This window comes from Crocuta crocuta, unplaced genomic scaffold, assembly GCF_008692635.1.
Source record: "Crocuta crocuta isolate KB4526 unplaced genomic scaffold, BGI_CrCroc_1.0 scaffold247, whole genome shotgun sequence".
Lineage (NCBI taxonomy): Eukaryota > Metazoa > Chordata > Mammalia > Carnivora > Hyaenidae > Crocuta > Crocuta crocuta.
In genome coordinates this window covers 427127-444014 of record NW_027531910.1, presented here as the reverse complement: position 1 = coordinate 444014, position 16888 = coordinate 427127, and the positions used below count along the sequence as shown (strand labels likewise).

Sequence of the window (16888 nt, the reverse complement as noted above, 5' to 3'; positions counted from 1 at the left end):
TTTCTAGTAAACTTAGGTATCCAAGTGGCACTGTACCTGGGAGCCTCAAAAAGAAAAAGACCAAGGGTCACCCTATTAAGCAGTGGTTAAAGAAAAAAAAAAGCCAAAGCCAAATTGTATCTGATGTTATCAGTTCAGTTCTTCAGTGACCAGATAGGATTTCTCTTTAGCTGATGACAGATTCAAAAAGCAAAGAACTGCAAGGGAAGAGACTGCTCTTTGGCAAAGGAGGGACCACCTTAGAATAGCAGCTATTGGACTGAGCTCTGTACATCTTCTTAGCAATGGAATCAAACAAGAATCATCAGGATGAGTAACAATAATTGAGTATATAAATAACTTTTATTTCTGTGTTTTTGGTAATGCCATATATTTTTGCTTACCAAGAAAAGCATGATTTATTTCAGGAAATGAAAAATAATCCCGTTCATTTAATCACTGAAGAAGATCTGAAACAAGTCTCCATTTTAGAAAGCATGAATACAAGTAAAAAGGATAAAAAAGATGAACGAAGGAGAAAAGCAACAGGTAATAAATTATTATTAATCAAGAAGATTCAAAGATGAGTTTTTTTATGTGTTGCAGTGAACTTTGCATTTATTAGGCCCTTTGAAAGCCCTTTTATTTGGTTGTTTTACCATTTACTTCTGAGTTAACCAAATCTTTTGCTAATGAATTATAAATTTTGATGATGAAAATGGAAATATTAGTGATTACATATTCTTTTTGCTTTTAAGGACTAAGTTAATTTCATGACCTGGCCATCTTCCACTGGTTCACCTCCTCACCCTTCCTTTATGCTCCTGCCCAGGTAGCCTTTTCTCTTGAATCTCAGATTTGGCAAGTTTGTGGTTACCACTAGCTCTTCCTTCCACCTGAATATTCTCTCCTGAACTTCAGGGAACTGATTTCTTGTCATTCAAAACTCCACCTCAAATGTCAGTTCCTCAGAGAGGCCTCCTTCACCACCTGGAATAGTAGACACGGCCACTCTCCATCATATTATCTCCTGGCTTTTTTGCATCACTTTTATCACTGTCGTGCGTTTTATTGTTTGGAAGCCTTGTCCATCTCATACATTCTTGTTTCCCTGATCCTTAGAACACTTGATGGTATATTTTAGATGCTATGAAAATATTTATTGAATGAATGAATTTCCGAAGGAGATATTATTTCTTTCTTTTTTTAAATTAAGTCAGTGGAAATTATTCTAGGTAGCACATGTATTTTCCATACTTTTTATAGTAGGAACAATTTTATCTTCACTATATCAAGGTTAAAGAAATTTGATACTCAATGTATTTCATTAATAAATACCATGAGTGCTTATTAAATATATAAATAATTTGTATTCATCTATATTCCTTTTAAGCTCTTGAACATATGTTACAAAAACTTCAGTTTTTATTTGTTGTGGGAATTCACTCCTGTTTCTTTGAGATTATTTCTTTCCTCTTCAAAAACATTTTTCTACAAGCTCTTTCAATTTGATACTTTGAAATTTCTCTGTATTCTTCTGGGGAACGTATACAGTAAATTACTCCAATAGATCATAGTAGTATCACAGCCATGCATATTTCATCATTTTATTTGAAGATATACTTATAAATTTACTTTAATCAGTTAGTTGTACTTAATGTCAGAATCGCTAGTCTGTTTTATTTCCTTCTAAAAATTCAGACTTCTCTGATCTTCATCTCACTGAAAGTACTATCATGTTGTAATAGGTTAGGTATAGTGCATGGAACAATGTCAAATATAAAAGCCTTCCCTAATAAGAAATATATTACCAAATGTAAAAAGGACATTTACCTTAGACTTGTGTTTTGAAAATTATATTTTTCTATCCTAAAAGCAAGGGAAAATAATAGAACTTAAAATTAGAAGACATGATGAAATTTAAAGGAATTCTACTTCAGATTTAGAAAAAGGTCTGTAGTTTATATGTCATTTTACTTTATTGGAAAATGAATCTTTTATGAAGAAACATATTTTCAATATTTTTCAGTATTTCAATACCATTATTGGAGAAGTATTCTATTTTGTTGAATACATACTTTAAGTGTAAATATGTAATGGCAGAGAAATACCTCAGTAAGATTACTTTTATTTACCAGTAGGTGATTGATAACTCTGTTTTTCTACTTACCCAATTTAATATTCATGGTCAGCATGTATCAAGCAACCTGTTAATGTGTCAAGCATTGCTTTAACCCTAAGGATACAAACCTTAGTGAGACATGCTCCCTATTCTCAAGTTCATTGTCTTGTTGCATGGTGGAAGATTCAGGATGTCTCCTGTAAAAAGGTGTAATAATCTTTCAGCCAAGGAGACAAAACCAAAGGTAATTCAATTTGTGAAGTACCATAATGGAGATGTTAATGATGCTGTGGTAACAGAGATGAGCAAATGAGGGCACATCTCTTTTGGGGAAGGTAGAAGAAGAGGTAAAGGAATGGGTTTTAGTCAAGAAAAAGCCAGACAAACCTACAGAAAAGAGATGTCTTTGGAGAAGGAAGAAGAGACTGAGGAAGAGACTCTATTTAGAGCAGGTAAGCTATCTGAGTTGTGCAAACTCAAGAGATTTTGTACTTTATTAATTTTTTATCGACTGTATTATAAAACTTCGTAATAAAGAAGCTCCATCCTTAAGTAGCACTGAAAAGTTAATTACTTGGCTTTTCTTGTCCTGCTGTAAAGTTAAATATGACAATATAGTGTTGTTTTCTAAAAATGGTAATTTAGTTAGGTAAGACTAATGAGTATCCTCTTCCACCAGAGGGCAGTGGAAGTGTGAGAGGAGGTGGTGGTGGCAATGCCAGAGAGTACAAAATTAAAAAAATCAAGAAGAAAGGAAGAAAAGAAGAGGATAGTGATGATGAGTCATCTCACACTGGTATGTCCTTTATTGTACTCTTCCTTTGTATGTGCATGATTTTAAACATTTTCTTAGGATGCGTACTGTATATGCTCATACAAGAAGTCCTCACTTTGCAGTTTCCGTGGACACAAATTTCAGTTACCACAGTTTAGTTGATGACACCAGCCCCCCAACAACATGGTTCATATTTTAGTTACCAGCATATATTAGCTGTTAGTAATTGCATGAAGTATGAACTTTGCTGCTGGCTCCTCAGTCCACAGATTGGCACACAAATAACACAGGTGCATCATGAGCTATGATAGTCACATCGCTGATTTCAGAGGTTGTCAGTGACGGATCCCCATGCCTCTCTTCTTCACTTTATGCGCAGACAATACATCACATAATTGTGTTGCCTCCTTGTCTCCCAGTGGTGAATACATATGACATTTTACAAGATGGATAATCAAGGGAATCAGCCAACAAAGATGAAAATGCAGCAAAGAAATGAAAAGTGATAACACTGGAAATAAACTATAAATCAGGAATAAATGATGTTAGGGAAGAAGTAGCTGACTGTGGGAACGTTGGTATTGCCCTGCTCAAGAGACCAAGTATGCGACCTGATGAGCTTGGTAGAGGCGCGTTTACTGACATAAATGGGAAGCGGTCGTGACAGAAAGGATGAAAATGTTTTAGAGGAGGTGAGGTTGGCAGAAAACCTCCTAGTAAAGGAATTCTCAGAGATGTTTCATGACACTGAAAGAGCAAAGGATAAAATGCCATAAGCTAATCCAGAGTTTAAGAAAAGGAGTATGACAATTTGCCAAGGCATAGAAAAGATGCTTGCTCTGGATTAGAAGTCACAGGATGAGAAGAAGCAAGTGCTCTTCAGATTATTTTTGTAAGTTTCTTACAAAGAAATAAAACACTTTCATGCTCAAGAGTTTCTGATGAGCCAAATTACAGTATGCTAAATTGTTAGTTTTCTCTTTCATTTCCCTTTATATTCATAACTAGCAGTAAGAACTTTTAATGTTTCCACAAACATCTTTAAAAGGTCACAGAACAATCAAATTTTCCCATTGTTTATTAAGAACACCTTGCACAGTTTTGGCTTGCATAGTCATTTTTATGGTTTCCCACTGCCTTGCAAAACGAAAAATATTATAATATTTTATAAAAAGTGGATTTCTGCATATTCAAGTAGGAAACACTAATTTTATGCATGTTTCAGTTTTATGGTAACACTTATGTATTGGTTGCTTCTGTTTAAAAAGGAGAAGTAACCATATGCAGCTTCCTTCTCCAAGATTTGTTATTGTGCAGTATTGTTAGCAAGACACATGTTAGTTTTTCTAAGTTATAATTCTTCTATGTTTGTGTTTTAAATAAATTTATGTAATGAAATTGTGATACCTTCCTCTTCCTTTTCCCCAGTAAAAAGAAAAAAATTTTGAAATAATGATAATTTGATATTTTTATTTTACTTCTTCCACAGAGCTCATTTGGTATGGGCTGGAGCCGGAAGGCATAGAAATCAGTTGATGTGGCTTCAGCTGTTAGTAGTGTGCTACTACTAGTGATAGCATATTTGCTTAAGATCTATTTTTAAAGTATTCTAAGATAGGTAAAAATAGCTACTGTTCTCAACATGCATAAAACAATATTAATTAACTGTCTTCATAGCAGGGCAGCTGGATGGCTCAGTTGGTTAAGCATCCAACTTCAGCTCAGGTCATGATCTCATGGCTCATGGGTTTGAGCCCTGTTTCATGCTCTGTGCTCACAGCTGAGAGCCTGGAGCCTGCTGCAGATTCTGTTTCTGTCTCTCTCTGCCCCTTCCCAACTTGCTCGCTCATTCGCTCTCAAATATAAATAAACATTTTTAAAAAATCTTTAAACCTATCTTCATAGAAACTATTAGTTCTGTTCTTATTTTAAGTAGTATTAAGATTGACTTACATGGGCTTTAATTTTTCATTGATAAATGAATTTCTCTATTCCCCAGATGTACTAGGTGTGGGAGACAGAAGGGGCATTTAATAAAATATTTCTATAGTATCTGGTAGCCATAAGTAATTATTAAATGAGGCATGTGTTACTTCTTTTGTGCATAGATTATAGAGAGGAGCCATAAATGTAGTAAAACCATTCTGCCTAAAAAATATAATTTCAGGGCTTTTGAAAAGGGATTGTGTGATAATCTCTGAAATGGGGAACATAATCAGGTTCTCAGCTAAAAACAGCATCAACTCAGTCTGAAAGATTACTAGATAGAAATATAGTTTAATAACTTGTAACATGCATGCTGGAAGCAAACATAGAAAGAGGAAACTATTTGATATGGAAGATCAGGAATGGATAGCAAATCTCAAAAAGACCCTTCTCTTCCAGTGTGTCTATCTGTTCTAAAACTATGTCAACTACTTAGATCTTGATGCATAGTGAAGATTGATTTTTGAGCTATTTTTTATTTTATTAGTTTTTTGTTTGTATTTCTAAGAAGGTTTTAACATAACCAAATTTAGCTGAAAATACTCATTTATATTTTCACAATTAATAATGGAAATATTGTTAGCTTTCTTTGTCTGCAACCTGTACTTAACCAAGTCGATGAGTAGGCATGCCATTTCCACAGTTAACGATTATTTCCATTACATTAGCTGTATACAAATTTTTCTGGGTATAGAATTATTTTTATAAGAAAAATAATTATGAGTGTAAAATTGTGAGGATTTTTTTCACCAGTGCTTTTCCCAATGACAGTTTTTAGCTTAATTCTACTTGAGTTGTAGTTCACATGATTATAAAGACTTTTCCTAAAGATCTTATGTAACTTACAAGGATGATTTGACTTTTAGTGACTATTCATTGTTATAAAGCCAGAAATTCTGCTCATTATACATTGTTCAACAGAGAAGTTATCTTTTCTTAAATTATTTTTAACATCTATTTATTTTTGAGAGATAGGGAGAGGCAGCATGAGCAGGGGAGGGTCAGAGAGAGAGGGAGACACAGAATCAGAAGCAGGCTTCAGGCTCTGAGCTGTCAGCACAGAGCCCGACGCAGGGCTCGCACCCACAAACAGTGAGATCATGACCTGAGCTGAAGTTGGCTGCCCAACCTACTGAGTCACCCAGGTGCCCCAAGAAGTTGTCTTTTCTTAAAAGATTTTTTTTCCTTTTTTCCCTGATTTGCAACTATTTGCATCATCCACATTAGATTAGGGAGAAAACATCTTTATTATTTTCTGATTGACCCAGAAAACAGTCATGAAATGAAGTTAGAAAATTATTACTCAAAGGAAATGCCACTATGTATCTTTTAAAATTATTCTCACGGGTTATTTCTATGTTACATTGGCAATTGCAGAGTTTTCGTGGTATGCAGTGAATGAATTACCATCTTATTAAATATGTTGATGAACCTTATTTGCTTTTAGGTTGTTTTATGTTTTTGTTGTTTTTTCCACTGCTCATTTCTACTACAGGAAAGAAGAAACCAGAGATCACTTTTATGTTCCAGGAGGAGATTGAAGATGTTTTAAGAAAACACGTACAAGATGCTCCTGAGGAGTTTATTTCTGAACTTGCTGAGTACTTAATAAAGTAAGTGTAAAAACATTTTTTTCTGTTTTATGATAGAAATTTAGAGTTTTTAAATAAAATTTTTACCAAGATCATAGAAAACATATATTTTAGGTCTTTACAAAGCTTAGAATTTAATATAGTCACTAAATTGCAGCTTTTGTTTGCCTATAAAGGCTGTTCAATTCAACAAACATGTAAGTGCTTTGGGCAAGACAATATAGGAAATAAAAGGCAAGAGTGTGGAGGCATCCTTGTTCACTGATATTATAGTCTTAGTTGGGAGATAAACACCAAAATAATAGCTGGCTGCTCTCTAATATAGCATGAAAAGTAACATCTAAAAGAGAGAAAAGACCATTTTCTATCTGGATTTGACAGAGAGTAAACAGTGCACTTTTAGGGAGAAGTAAAGTAACAAACTGCCTTCAAAGAGAATAAATTTGGACAGCACTGGCTTGTAATTGAGCCAAGCTAAATTTATTTTACAGAAGTGAAATTGTGTATAACTTGACCATTACTACCTAATGTGATTTTCCTTCAAGTTAGTTCCAGTGTGTAAGCTATAAATGAAGTCCCAGAGCCCCGTGCATTTAATGTTGAATTTAGAATATAGCTTTTTGTAGTGAGGTTTCTCATTTCACTGAATATTTTTTGTGCATGAATATATTACATCATCATGTTTTTCATATGTAAAAAGATGGAATAATTACTTCTAAGCATTTGCCATTACTTTTTTAAAATAATCCATTCTGGGGGGCACCTGGGTGGCTCAGTTGGTTAAGCGTCCGACTTCGGCTCAGGCCATAATCTCATGGTTCGTGAGTTCAAGCCCCGCATCGGGCTATGTGCTGACAGCTCAGAGCCTAGAGCCTGTTTCAGATTCCGTGTCTCTCTCTCTCTCTCTCTCTCTCTCTCTCAAAAATAAACATTTTAAAAAATTTTAATAAAAATTTTTTAAAAATCTATTCTGAGTTTTTGAGCATAAAGTTTTTAATATGTTATTTTTTATAGTACTTTAGAAATTGAGAATTTGTTATTCCCAACAGATTTATAGTCTATTCTCCAAATTAACTTTTAAAAACTACTTTGAGTTGAACAGATTTATAGGGAACAGATTTATAGTCTATTCTCCAAATTAACTTTTAAAAACTACTTTGAGTTGAATTTCAATGAAGCTTCTGTTACTGCTATTCTTACTGTCTTTAGTGCAATTAATTTTGAGTACTCTAAGATTGAGAAAATAATACATTTAAATGATAGGTCCTAGACTTAGAGGACAAATTCTTGTGAACTAGTCTCCAAATTAATCTTGTTTGTTTAAAAAATATAGAGGTCTTCTCTTAAGGCCTATTTTCATAGAAACAAAATTTCTTATATGCATAAATCCAGTACTTTTAATAATTTAATATGTTTATCTTGTGCACAGACCTCTAAATAAAACTTACCTCGAGGTGGTGCGTTCAGTGTTCATGTCTTCAACTTCTTCTGCCTCTGGAACTGGTCGAAAGCGCACTATCAAGGACTTGCAAGAAGAGGTTTCAAACTTATATAATAATATTCGGCTCTTTGAAAAGGGTGTGAAGTTCTTTACAGGTACATTTAGTACTGTTTCTTCCATTGATTCTCATAATTGTTCTTGGACATTCATTTTAATAGGACACCTTTATTTTCCAGATGATACGCAAACTACTCTTACGAAGCATTTGCTGAAGACCGTGTGCACTGATATCACTAACCTCATTTTCAACTTCTTAGCTTCGGATTTAATGATGGCAGTAGAGGATCCTACAACCATTACAAATGAAGTATGATAGTGATTTGCTTGCCGTTCTTGATGTGTTTTGTTTCGAACTGAAAGCATGCTTTATTTTCTCACATCAGAAACAGTCTAAAGGAAAGTAAAATATAGGAAAGGGTATTTAGGGAGAACATCCATCAGACTTTTAATTTAAATTGGTCTGTTGAAAGTAACAATGGTTAATTACTTTAGAATCAGCACTTCTTTTTTTTCCTAATTGTTATGGTATCACATCTCCTTTTCCTGTTGAGTTGCAAATCCCATAACAGTGCTCTGTCTAGCCTGATCCCATAACTCCACAGTCATTTTCATTTAGTGGCACCATCTCTTTTCAATATTTATATAAATTGCGGTTTTATTTGTTAAAATTATAATCACAAAGTAAATTCAAAATTAATTTCTTCCCTTCTTGAAATATAAGGTAGAGTAGTGACCCCCAGTTGCCTAGAGAAGGAAAAGTGTGATCTGTCCCTCATATTCCTCCTCCTCTACTTCTTCTCTGCCTTTATATGTCCACTTAATGTTTGAGATTTAGGAAAAATGAAAGGGGCAAAAGTGCCTCACAGGAATGACTGCATATCACTGGTTATGACCTAGGTCCAATGCTGTTGTCTCTTATGATGTGGCCGTTGCCACATAGATGGTGTAGGTTGTTTGGGGGGATGTTTTTTAGCATGTGACTTGCTCTCATAGCAAAGACCACCCCCTAAACTTCCAAACAGAGATAGTTATTTCTTCCTCCTACCACAGCAGAGTACTGTCCCCCTTCCTCCTTTACCTCGACAGTGAATCTCCAAATGCCTGGACAGTTCATGTATCCTGCCTCTGTGCCAACCTTTCCTATGGGAAATATGTGGGTTCCTGTCCTGTGCCCTTCGGGGTCTACTGAAGGATTTGGTGTGACATGTGACAGGGAGTCAGTAGGTTGCCCTAGTCTTCCGAGACTCGCTGTAACTTTCAGGGCCTGCTGGCCAAGCCATTCCAGTAGGCCTCCACCAGAAATCTCACACTAGGTACGGCCATCAGACCTGTCAAGAATGCCACCACACTTCTTGAGACACGTCTTTGTGGGCAGTGGTGCTGAAAAGGCCACACACCAAATAGTATAACAGCTGTCCATCCATAGAGCAAGTTCTCTAGTCTATGGGCATTCTTAAACTTTATTCAAGAGTGAGATCCCCTTCACTTGCCATTAGGGAAAAACACTCTGCCCACCCCAATGAAAAAGAGAGGGAGTACCATCTTGTCTCAAATTCTCTTTTTCCCACAAGATGAAGTTCTCTCTCCCTCCTTCCCCCCACTACTCTCCGCGCATCTTCCTCTTGCATTGCTGGGCCAGAAGGGGGAAGCAGAGCTGTATATAGCCTCATTGGCTGGCGGGCTGTTGGCTAGCTCTCAGATATTAGAATGCTTTGGGCATGTTTTTTTCCCTGGTTTGAGAGCTAAAACTCAAAAACAAAGTAAGTTCTATTCAGTATTCTATTGCAGTACCAAATATACATTGTTTTGTCTTGTTTGATCTTATATCCACCATGTGTCAAAGTCACAATCCCAAAAGAATTTTTTCCCCTTATAGGTAAGAAAAAAAATTTTAAGTAAATTATCAGAAGAAACCAAAGTAGCTCTCACAAAACTCCATAGCTCTCTGAATGAAAAGGTAAGTAAAGTTTGATTCTGTTTAGATAATGGGGCTAGAATTTGTGACCTTTGAGTAGATTTTTACTGGAATAATTGTAAACTAAATCCTGGGAGGTGAAAGGGAAGAACAAGCTGGGGACATTTTATCCTCTTTAGTCCTAAATCACAATGTCATGTTTAATAACAAAATGACCTTTTTAAAAATTTTATTTAGGGTGTAAAATTATAGAACATTATTAAATGACTGTATTTCTTTGGACAACCTGTTAATAAAAATAAATTATGGCATTAAATACCTTTTCAGAGCATAGAAGACTTTCTTTCCTGTCTGGATTCTGCGGCAGAGGCTTGTGATATTATGGTGAAAAGGGGAGACAAAAAAAGGGAAAGGTAACAACACTGAATTAATCTTCATTATTAACAGATTCTTAGACATGTGATATTTCGTATCTGAAGTTGGTGACTATCTGGATCTTGCACAGAGAACTCTGGCATCCAAAGGCTGCATACCTTTAAGCATATTCAATACATAGGTGTCCCTCTCTGACCCATTTTGATAGGGTAGCAAGGTTCCCTAATCCCATAGTAGATCAAGGCTGGGAACTTTGTTAGCTTTGAGACCTTATAGAAAACTTACTTGCATCAGTGCACTTCTATCTGACCCTTTACAACCCAAAATGAAAAGTATACTTTGAGTATCTGCTACATAGTTTTCTCTATCATTTTTTTAGCATATATTCATTTATCCACACTATTAGGGTCAAGTGTATCTATGTTTCCTATTTAAAATATCCCTTAAGATGCTTATGGAGCTAGATAATTTAACTAGAGAGGCTTAAAAATGAATACAGAAGGGAATGAGTGAAATTGGTGAGACCTTGTTAAAATATGATAGTGTGATTCTGTGATTTTATTTTTGTTTAGGCAGATACTGTTCCAGCATCGACAAGCACTGGCCGAACAGCTCAAAGTCACAGAAGACCCTGCTCTTATTCTGCATCTCACATCAGTCCTTCTGTTCCAGTTCTCAACCCACAGCATGCTCCACGCACCTGGAAGATGTGTCCCACAGATCATCGCTTTTCTGAACAGTAAAATTCCGGAGGTATTACATTGTCAATGCACTCGAAACTTTTAAAGCTTTTAGATTCTGAAGAGTTTGAATGGATAGGTATGAATCATCGTGAACAGTAAGTCACAAAACATGTTAATGTGATTTCCTGTTCAATAATGTGAACAGTGATACAAAATTGATTTTTAAAACCTCAGCCTAGCTTAAGAATCTTTGGGGATCCTACAGGATCTGTAGTAAAGAAATATTCTGAGTTTGAAAATTTAACCTTTCAAAAGAGATACAATAAAGTCCAGTCTTCCATTTCAGTTTATGCGAATTCAACCTGTCCTTCAAGGACCAGTTCAAAAAGTCTTACCCTTCACAGATTCTTCTGAGAAACTTCTCAGCTAAAAGTAATTTGGCTTCTTTGAACTTCCATATCACTTCGACTTAACCTCTAATGACAGAACCTAACTAAGTTGATTTACGTTAAAATGATCCGTATTCATGTTTTATCACTCCTAACCTGTCAACTTGCCAGCAAGGAGCTTGCTGGATTCAACTTTCTACTTACATGGCCCATAATTTGTAAAGATGTGTGTGGGTTGAAAAAAATCATGCTTGTTCCACAGAAAATTAATTCAGGGGCGCCTGGGTGGCTTAGTCAGTTAAGCGTCCGACTTTCGCTTAGGTCATGATCTCGCAGTTCGTGGGTTCGAGCCCCGTGTCGAGCTCTGTGCTGACTGCCAGCTCAGAGCCTGGAGCCTGTTTCAGTCTGTGACTCCCTCTCTCTCTGACCCTCCCCTGCTCATGCTGTCTCTCTCTCTGTCTCCTGGAAAGAAATAAAACATAAAAAAAAAAAATTAATTCAATGTTCGTTAACTTTTGTTCTCCTTTCTTCTTTCACAGGATCAGCATACTCTTTTGGTAAAGTATCAAGGTTTAGTTGTAAAACATTTAGTCAGTCAGAATAAGAAGACTGGCCAGGGAGATGATCCCTTGAGTGATGAAATAGACAAAGAACAAGAAGATATCACCAATACTACTCGTAAAGAGCTTCAAGAACTTTCTTCATCCATTAAAGACCTTGTTCTCAAATCCAGGAAATCATCTATGACAGAAGAGTAATGATCTTAATTTACTTTGTCATATGGTAAACATTTTTCCCCAGAGTTTAATAAGGTGAGTGGTTACCAAAAAGTATTCACTTCACAATCCTCAATTCCTCCCAGTAATGCACCCTCACACACACCCCTCACAATTCAGTCTAAACAGTAGTGTTGTATTCAATGTAAATCTTATAAAAAAAAAATTTATAAATTGGGTTCAACCATGGAAGATTTCTTTTTCACATCATAATTCTAAAAATTACCATTTCAGTTTTATTTTTATTTTCAGATGCTAAATGAAGAATAAATGTTCTGATATCTTTCATCTCTAGAAAAGGACTCATTCATTGTGTTGTTAGATTTCAAGTGACATTATTACGTTTATACACATATTAGGTGAAAATTGAAAATGTGGCCATGTTTTTTTTAAAAAGAATAAAAACCCTTTGGTGTCAACAATAAAAATTCTGTATTTTAAAATTAATAGACAATGATTCAAACCTAAAATACAGAAATCTGTAAAAAATAATTTTTTATTACTAAGCCCCTGCTTTTTATTTCTGGCAGATAGAGGGCCTCCCATTGCCCCCACAGGAGTGAACTTTTATGTGGTTGACAGTTTCAGGGACACCATTACAGGTGGAGAAAAACACAAGAGGGGCCCATAGATTGCTGTGGTCTAGCCACTAACAAGAGTGAGAGAAAAGATAAAAATTACTTCTTAATAGATCTAAGTCACATTAGAGTAACTAAAAATATAATACAGTATTTTTCTTCAACCCAATTTGCATTTCTAAGTGTTATTTTTTATATCAGTAGTCACTCTGGCACCTAATTTTTTGTTATAGGAGGATCTATAAGTGCATTGAAGTCATTGAAACTTTTTTTTTTCCAAAAACGGAAATCCATGTAAGAAAATAGGCATTCTTGTTTTCTAAAGACTATTAGTAGTTAAAGGCAACTAAAATAGTTCCTTGGAGTAATCATTTCAAGCAAATGAGTCTTAAGCAACAATTTATTATTATCAAAAAGAAACTTATTTTGAATATAATAGTAAGTTAAATCTCAAATATTAAAAAAGTACTATTTTATATAATTCCTTATATGGCATTTAAAGCTTCATATTTCAAAATGTTTGAATACAAATATCAGTCTACCTCTACTCTAATTCAGACAGTGTTAACACTGAGTGAAAGAAATTGATATAATTGCTAACTAAACATTATTATTAAAGTTGATAGGAATGTAATGTAAATTTAAAAATGTTTTTCCACTGATAGATAATTTTCTATTAATGTATTTTCATATGGGCAAAAGAAGAAAAATGACAAATTCTCTGTGACCAAAATCTCCATTTAATTTTGTTTATTCAGCTTTCAAAACATTATACACCAAACTTAAGGTTTTAGTCAGTCTTTAAGAACTTACCATTTATGTTTCAGCAGATACCAGAGTAATCCACATTTGTATCAAACTAGGTCATAGACAATGAAGCAAATAAAATCATCCTGACCTTCTTAATTTGTAAGAATAAGAATAGGAGAGACAAACATGCAAATAAAAAGAAAATGATTTTGTCTTGAATCACATAAGCTTTCTGCATTTAACAAAATGATTCATATTTTTCACAGTAAATAAGAACAGTTTTTATTGTTTTTGAAAATAAAATGGCATAGCTGATTTTGTATGTAAAAATCTAATTTCACTGATAAAATAAAAATTCTTAAATGGCTATCTGCTGTGATCTTGCTGGGCAGATTTAAGAATGTTATTAAAAATAAAGTCTATTTCTATTAAATTTTCTGGTACTTTGAGGCTTCCATTATTTTAATTACTACTAGGATTAATTGATGCATATGTTATATGTAACATATTTACATTTTAAAATTCTTTTTCTGAATATTTTTTAAAGGTGTTATTATATTTTCTTACACAAAAATAGTTCGATAGTCGTCAGTGTCTCATTTCTTGAAAGTGTGCCATTCATGAACCATCTTCCCTGAGTAAATCATTTTCAGTTAGCTACGTGGCAGCAAACGTGCAACTGTACTCCTACCTGCCACTTCCTACTATTGCAGGTACACTAGAGATATCGGGATAATGCATTCGTGTGTTCCATTTCCAGACCATGTGTGGAGAGTCAAGGGAAACCCACTTCTCACCATCAGAATGATCCAGTGAACAATGATCTTATCAAAATCAGTGAATTTTCAGAAAAGATATTAATATGAAACCAGAATAATAAATGTATAAGTCACTCAATCTGAACACAGAACCATCTTGATCTTTTTAAGGAATGTATTTTAGACCATAAAGCACCAAAGATGAGGTCAGAGTGCAACAGTGATAGTTCGTGAAGAGGGAGCATGAAGCTGAAAGCAAAATACAAGCGGGCACGGTCCCCAACCCCTCCAGGAGAATATGTGTGATATTCCTTGGACACTTCTGGCTTCCCAAGAACAAAGGAAAAGAGTTTAAGTGCTTGCCATGGTAATGCAGGAGCCTAAGGAAATCCCCTTACTGCCTACAGCCCATTGACAAGTCCTTGAAACAGGCAGATTGACCTCCCTCTAGGAGCTCCGCTGCCTCAAGGATGACACTCTGCTAGGGGCAAAAGAGAATCTTAGTTTAACATTATCGCAACTTCGAGGATACTATAATTTACTTCCTTTATCTCAACTGCCCCAAGATATATGCTGGCAATCTTACTCCAAGTTTAAGGCCCTTCGATACACATCTAAAGGGTCTCATGACTGAAGTTTTATTAAATGGTAATAAATGGCATTGCCCTAGCAACAGCTAGCCCCTCCAGGTCCTGGAAACCTTGCTTACAAAATTCTTTAGAGACGAACTCTATCCCTGATCCCCTCCCAATCTGAGGATTTATAATGATATATAATGAGAATATATAATGAGTTACCCGTCATGACCCTGTGCAGCTCTTCAGGCCCATAGGTTCTGCCCTGTGTTTTAATAAATCACCTTTCTGCACCAAAGATGTCCAAGAATTCTTTCTTGGCCTTTGGCTCCGGACCACCATCACATCAAAACTTCAGTGCAGCCTATAGATTGAGAGCGAACAGTTCATTCCTTCCCCAGAAATGCTACTTGACCCAGGCCAAATGGGTTAACATGTTGGGTAGAGGTTGGAGACAATGAAAGGTTTGCTTCTTTGACTAAGACCAATGAAGCCTTTACCCTAGTACATATGGGAGATGAAGCGAAAACATACATAAACTCTGGGATGCACATTTTCCACAGAAATCTAGGACACATTAAAGTGCCCATTAAAATGGCCTACAGATTCATACAAGTTGCTCTACCTTGAAGACCACTGAACAAAAAATTGAGTAGAACTTGGGAAAAATTTGTTCCAAACCATCTAAAAAAGAAACCTTGACTGTCAGACTTTCAGAAACACAACGTTTATTCAATTTACCAAAAAAAAGAAGGAATAACTACTTTGAATATGTATTAAATTTGTATAAGTTCCCAGTGTTTTATTACTTGTTTTTACCAGGCTTACCTCTGTTTGCACCTCTATTTCTCTTCAGTGATTAGTAATACAACTAATCCTCATGGTGGATGTACGTTTAAAGAGCAGGAAGAAAGGGATTATGTTGTGGTGTGATGGAAGAAAGGGGAGACATGGTGAATTTCAATCCTGGCCTCAACAATCTCATGGATCTTGTATGACTATGAAGAACTAGGAATACAAATGTAAATCTTAAAAATGCACTTTGACTTAGCATAATACACTCTAGTTTCATGCACGTAGTTGCAAATGGCAACATTGCCTTCTTTTTAATCACCTATTTGATCAAAGACAAATAGATGAGTTCACTCATATGTGGAATTTAAGAAAGACAACAGATGAATAAGGGGTGGGGGGGGAGGAAAAATAAGATAAAAACAGGGAAGCAAACCATAAGAGAAATAGAACAAACAGGTTGCTAGAAGGGGGTAGGATGGGCTAAATGGGTGATGGGCATTAAGAAGGGCACTTGTTGGGCACTGGTTCTACTCCTGAAACCAATACTACACTGTATGTTAACCAACTTGAATTTAAATTTTTTTAAAAAAGATATTAGTTGAATAAATAAAGATATGAAAAAAATACACATTGATTTCCAGGAGATGGCAAGAATCAACAAGCAGAGGATGCTATGGGGAAGAAATGAAAAGTCCAACTGTCTTGCACAGCGGGGAAGGGAACTGAACAGCCTGGAGATGACCTCCTGAACTGAGTCTTGAAAGAAAAGTAGGACAAGCTGAGTGAAATCAGGCATTTCCGGAAGAGAGAGAAGAGGAGATCTGGAAGTACTAAGACATGCCCTAATGAAATAATGAGACATCTGGAAACCCTAAGTATGAGACGTGAAAAATGATCTGGGAAAGCATTTTAAGCCGAAGCTTGGAGAGACCAGAAGGAGATCATGAACTACGTTATAAGTTCACTCGGCGAAAAAGTTTCACCATTATCCTGAAAACGGGGAGTTTAACAAGGTTCACCAGGAAAATAAGGTTATTAGATTTGTCATTTAGAAAGACCACCAATTCTGAAAGGCAGTTTGAGAACATATCAAAATCCTTTAAAATTACTATTATTTGTGAAATCAATGTCTCTCCTGTCTGAAAAGTAAAAGGTGGACTCGATGTGTACAAGACTTTTTCCTGAGCCTCTAGCTGAAGAGGAGCATGGACAGCCTGTCTTGCACAGAATGGAGGGAGTCTTCATGGCTCCGGAAAACTCTTGCTTACTCAGGTGCTAGTCCGCCCAGGAAAAACCCTATATCTGACTAGTCAAGCTAAGACAAAGTTCTCACGGGGTT

At 35.5% G+C, this 16888-nt stretch overlaps 1 protein-coding gene across 1 annotated transcript in view; it reads left to right on the top strand.

The window, feature by feature from the left end:
- UFL1 (UFM1 specific ligase 1) overlaps nt 1–13864 on the top strand; it is a 33557-nt gene extending 19693 nt beyond the window's left edge. Inside the window, exons 11-19 of the mRNA XM_077774686.1 lie at nt 408–528; nt 2781–2897; nt 6358–6475; nt 7884–8050; nt 8132–8262; nt 9832–9912; nt 10198–10283; nt 10818–10998; nt 11857–13864. Coding sequence (XP_077630812.1) covers nt 408–528; nt 2781–2897; nt 6358–6475; nt 7884–8050; nt 8132–8262; nt 9832–9912; nt 10198–10283; nt 10818–10998; nt 11857–12075 — 1221 coding nt within the window. The 3' untranslated portion in view covers nt 12076–13864. The remainder of the gene's footprint in view (nt 1–407; nt 529–2780; nt 2898–6357; nt 6476–7883; nt 8051–8131; nt 8263–9831; nt 9913–10197; nt 10284–10817; nt 10999–11856) is intronic.
- The last annotated feature ends 3024 nt before the right edge of the window (nt 13865–16888 follow it).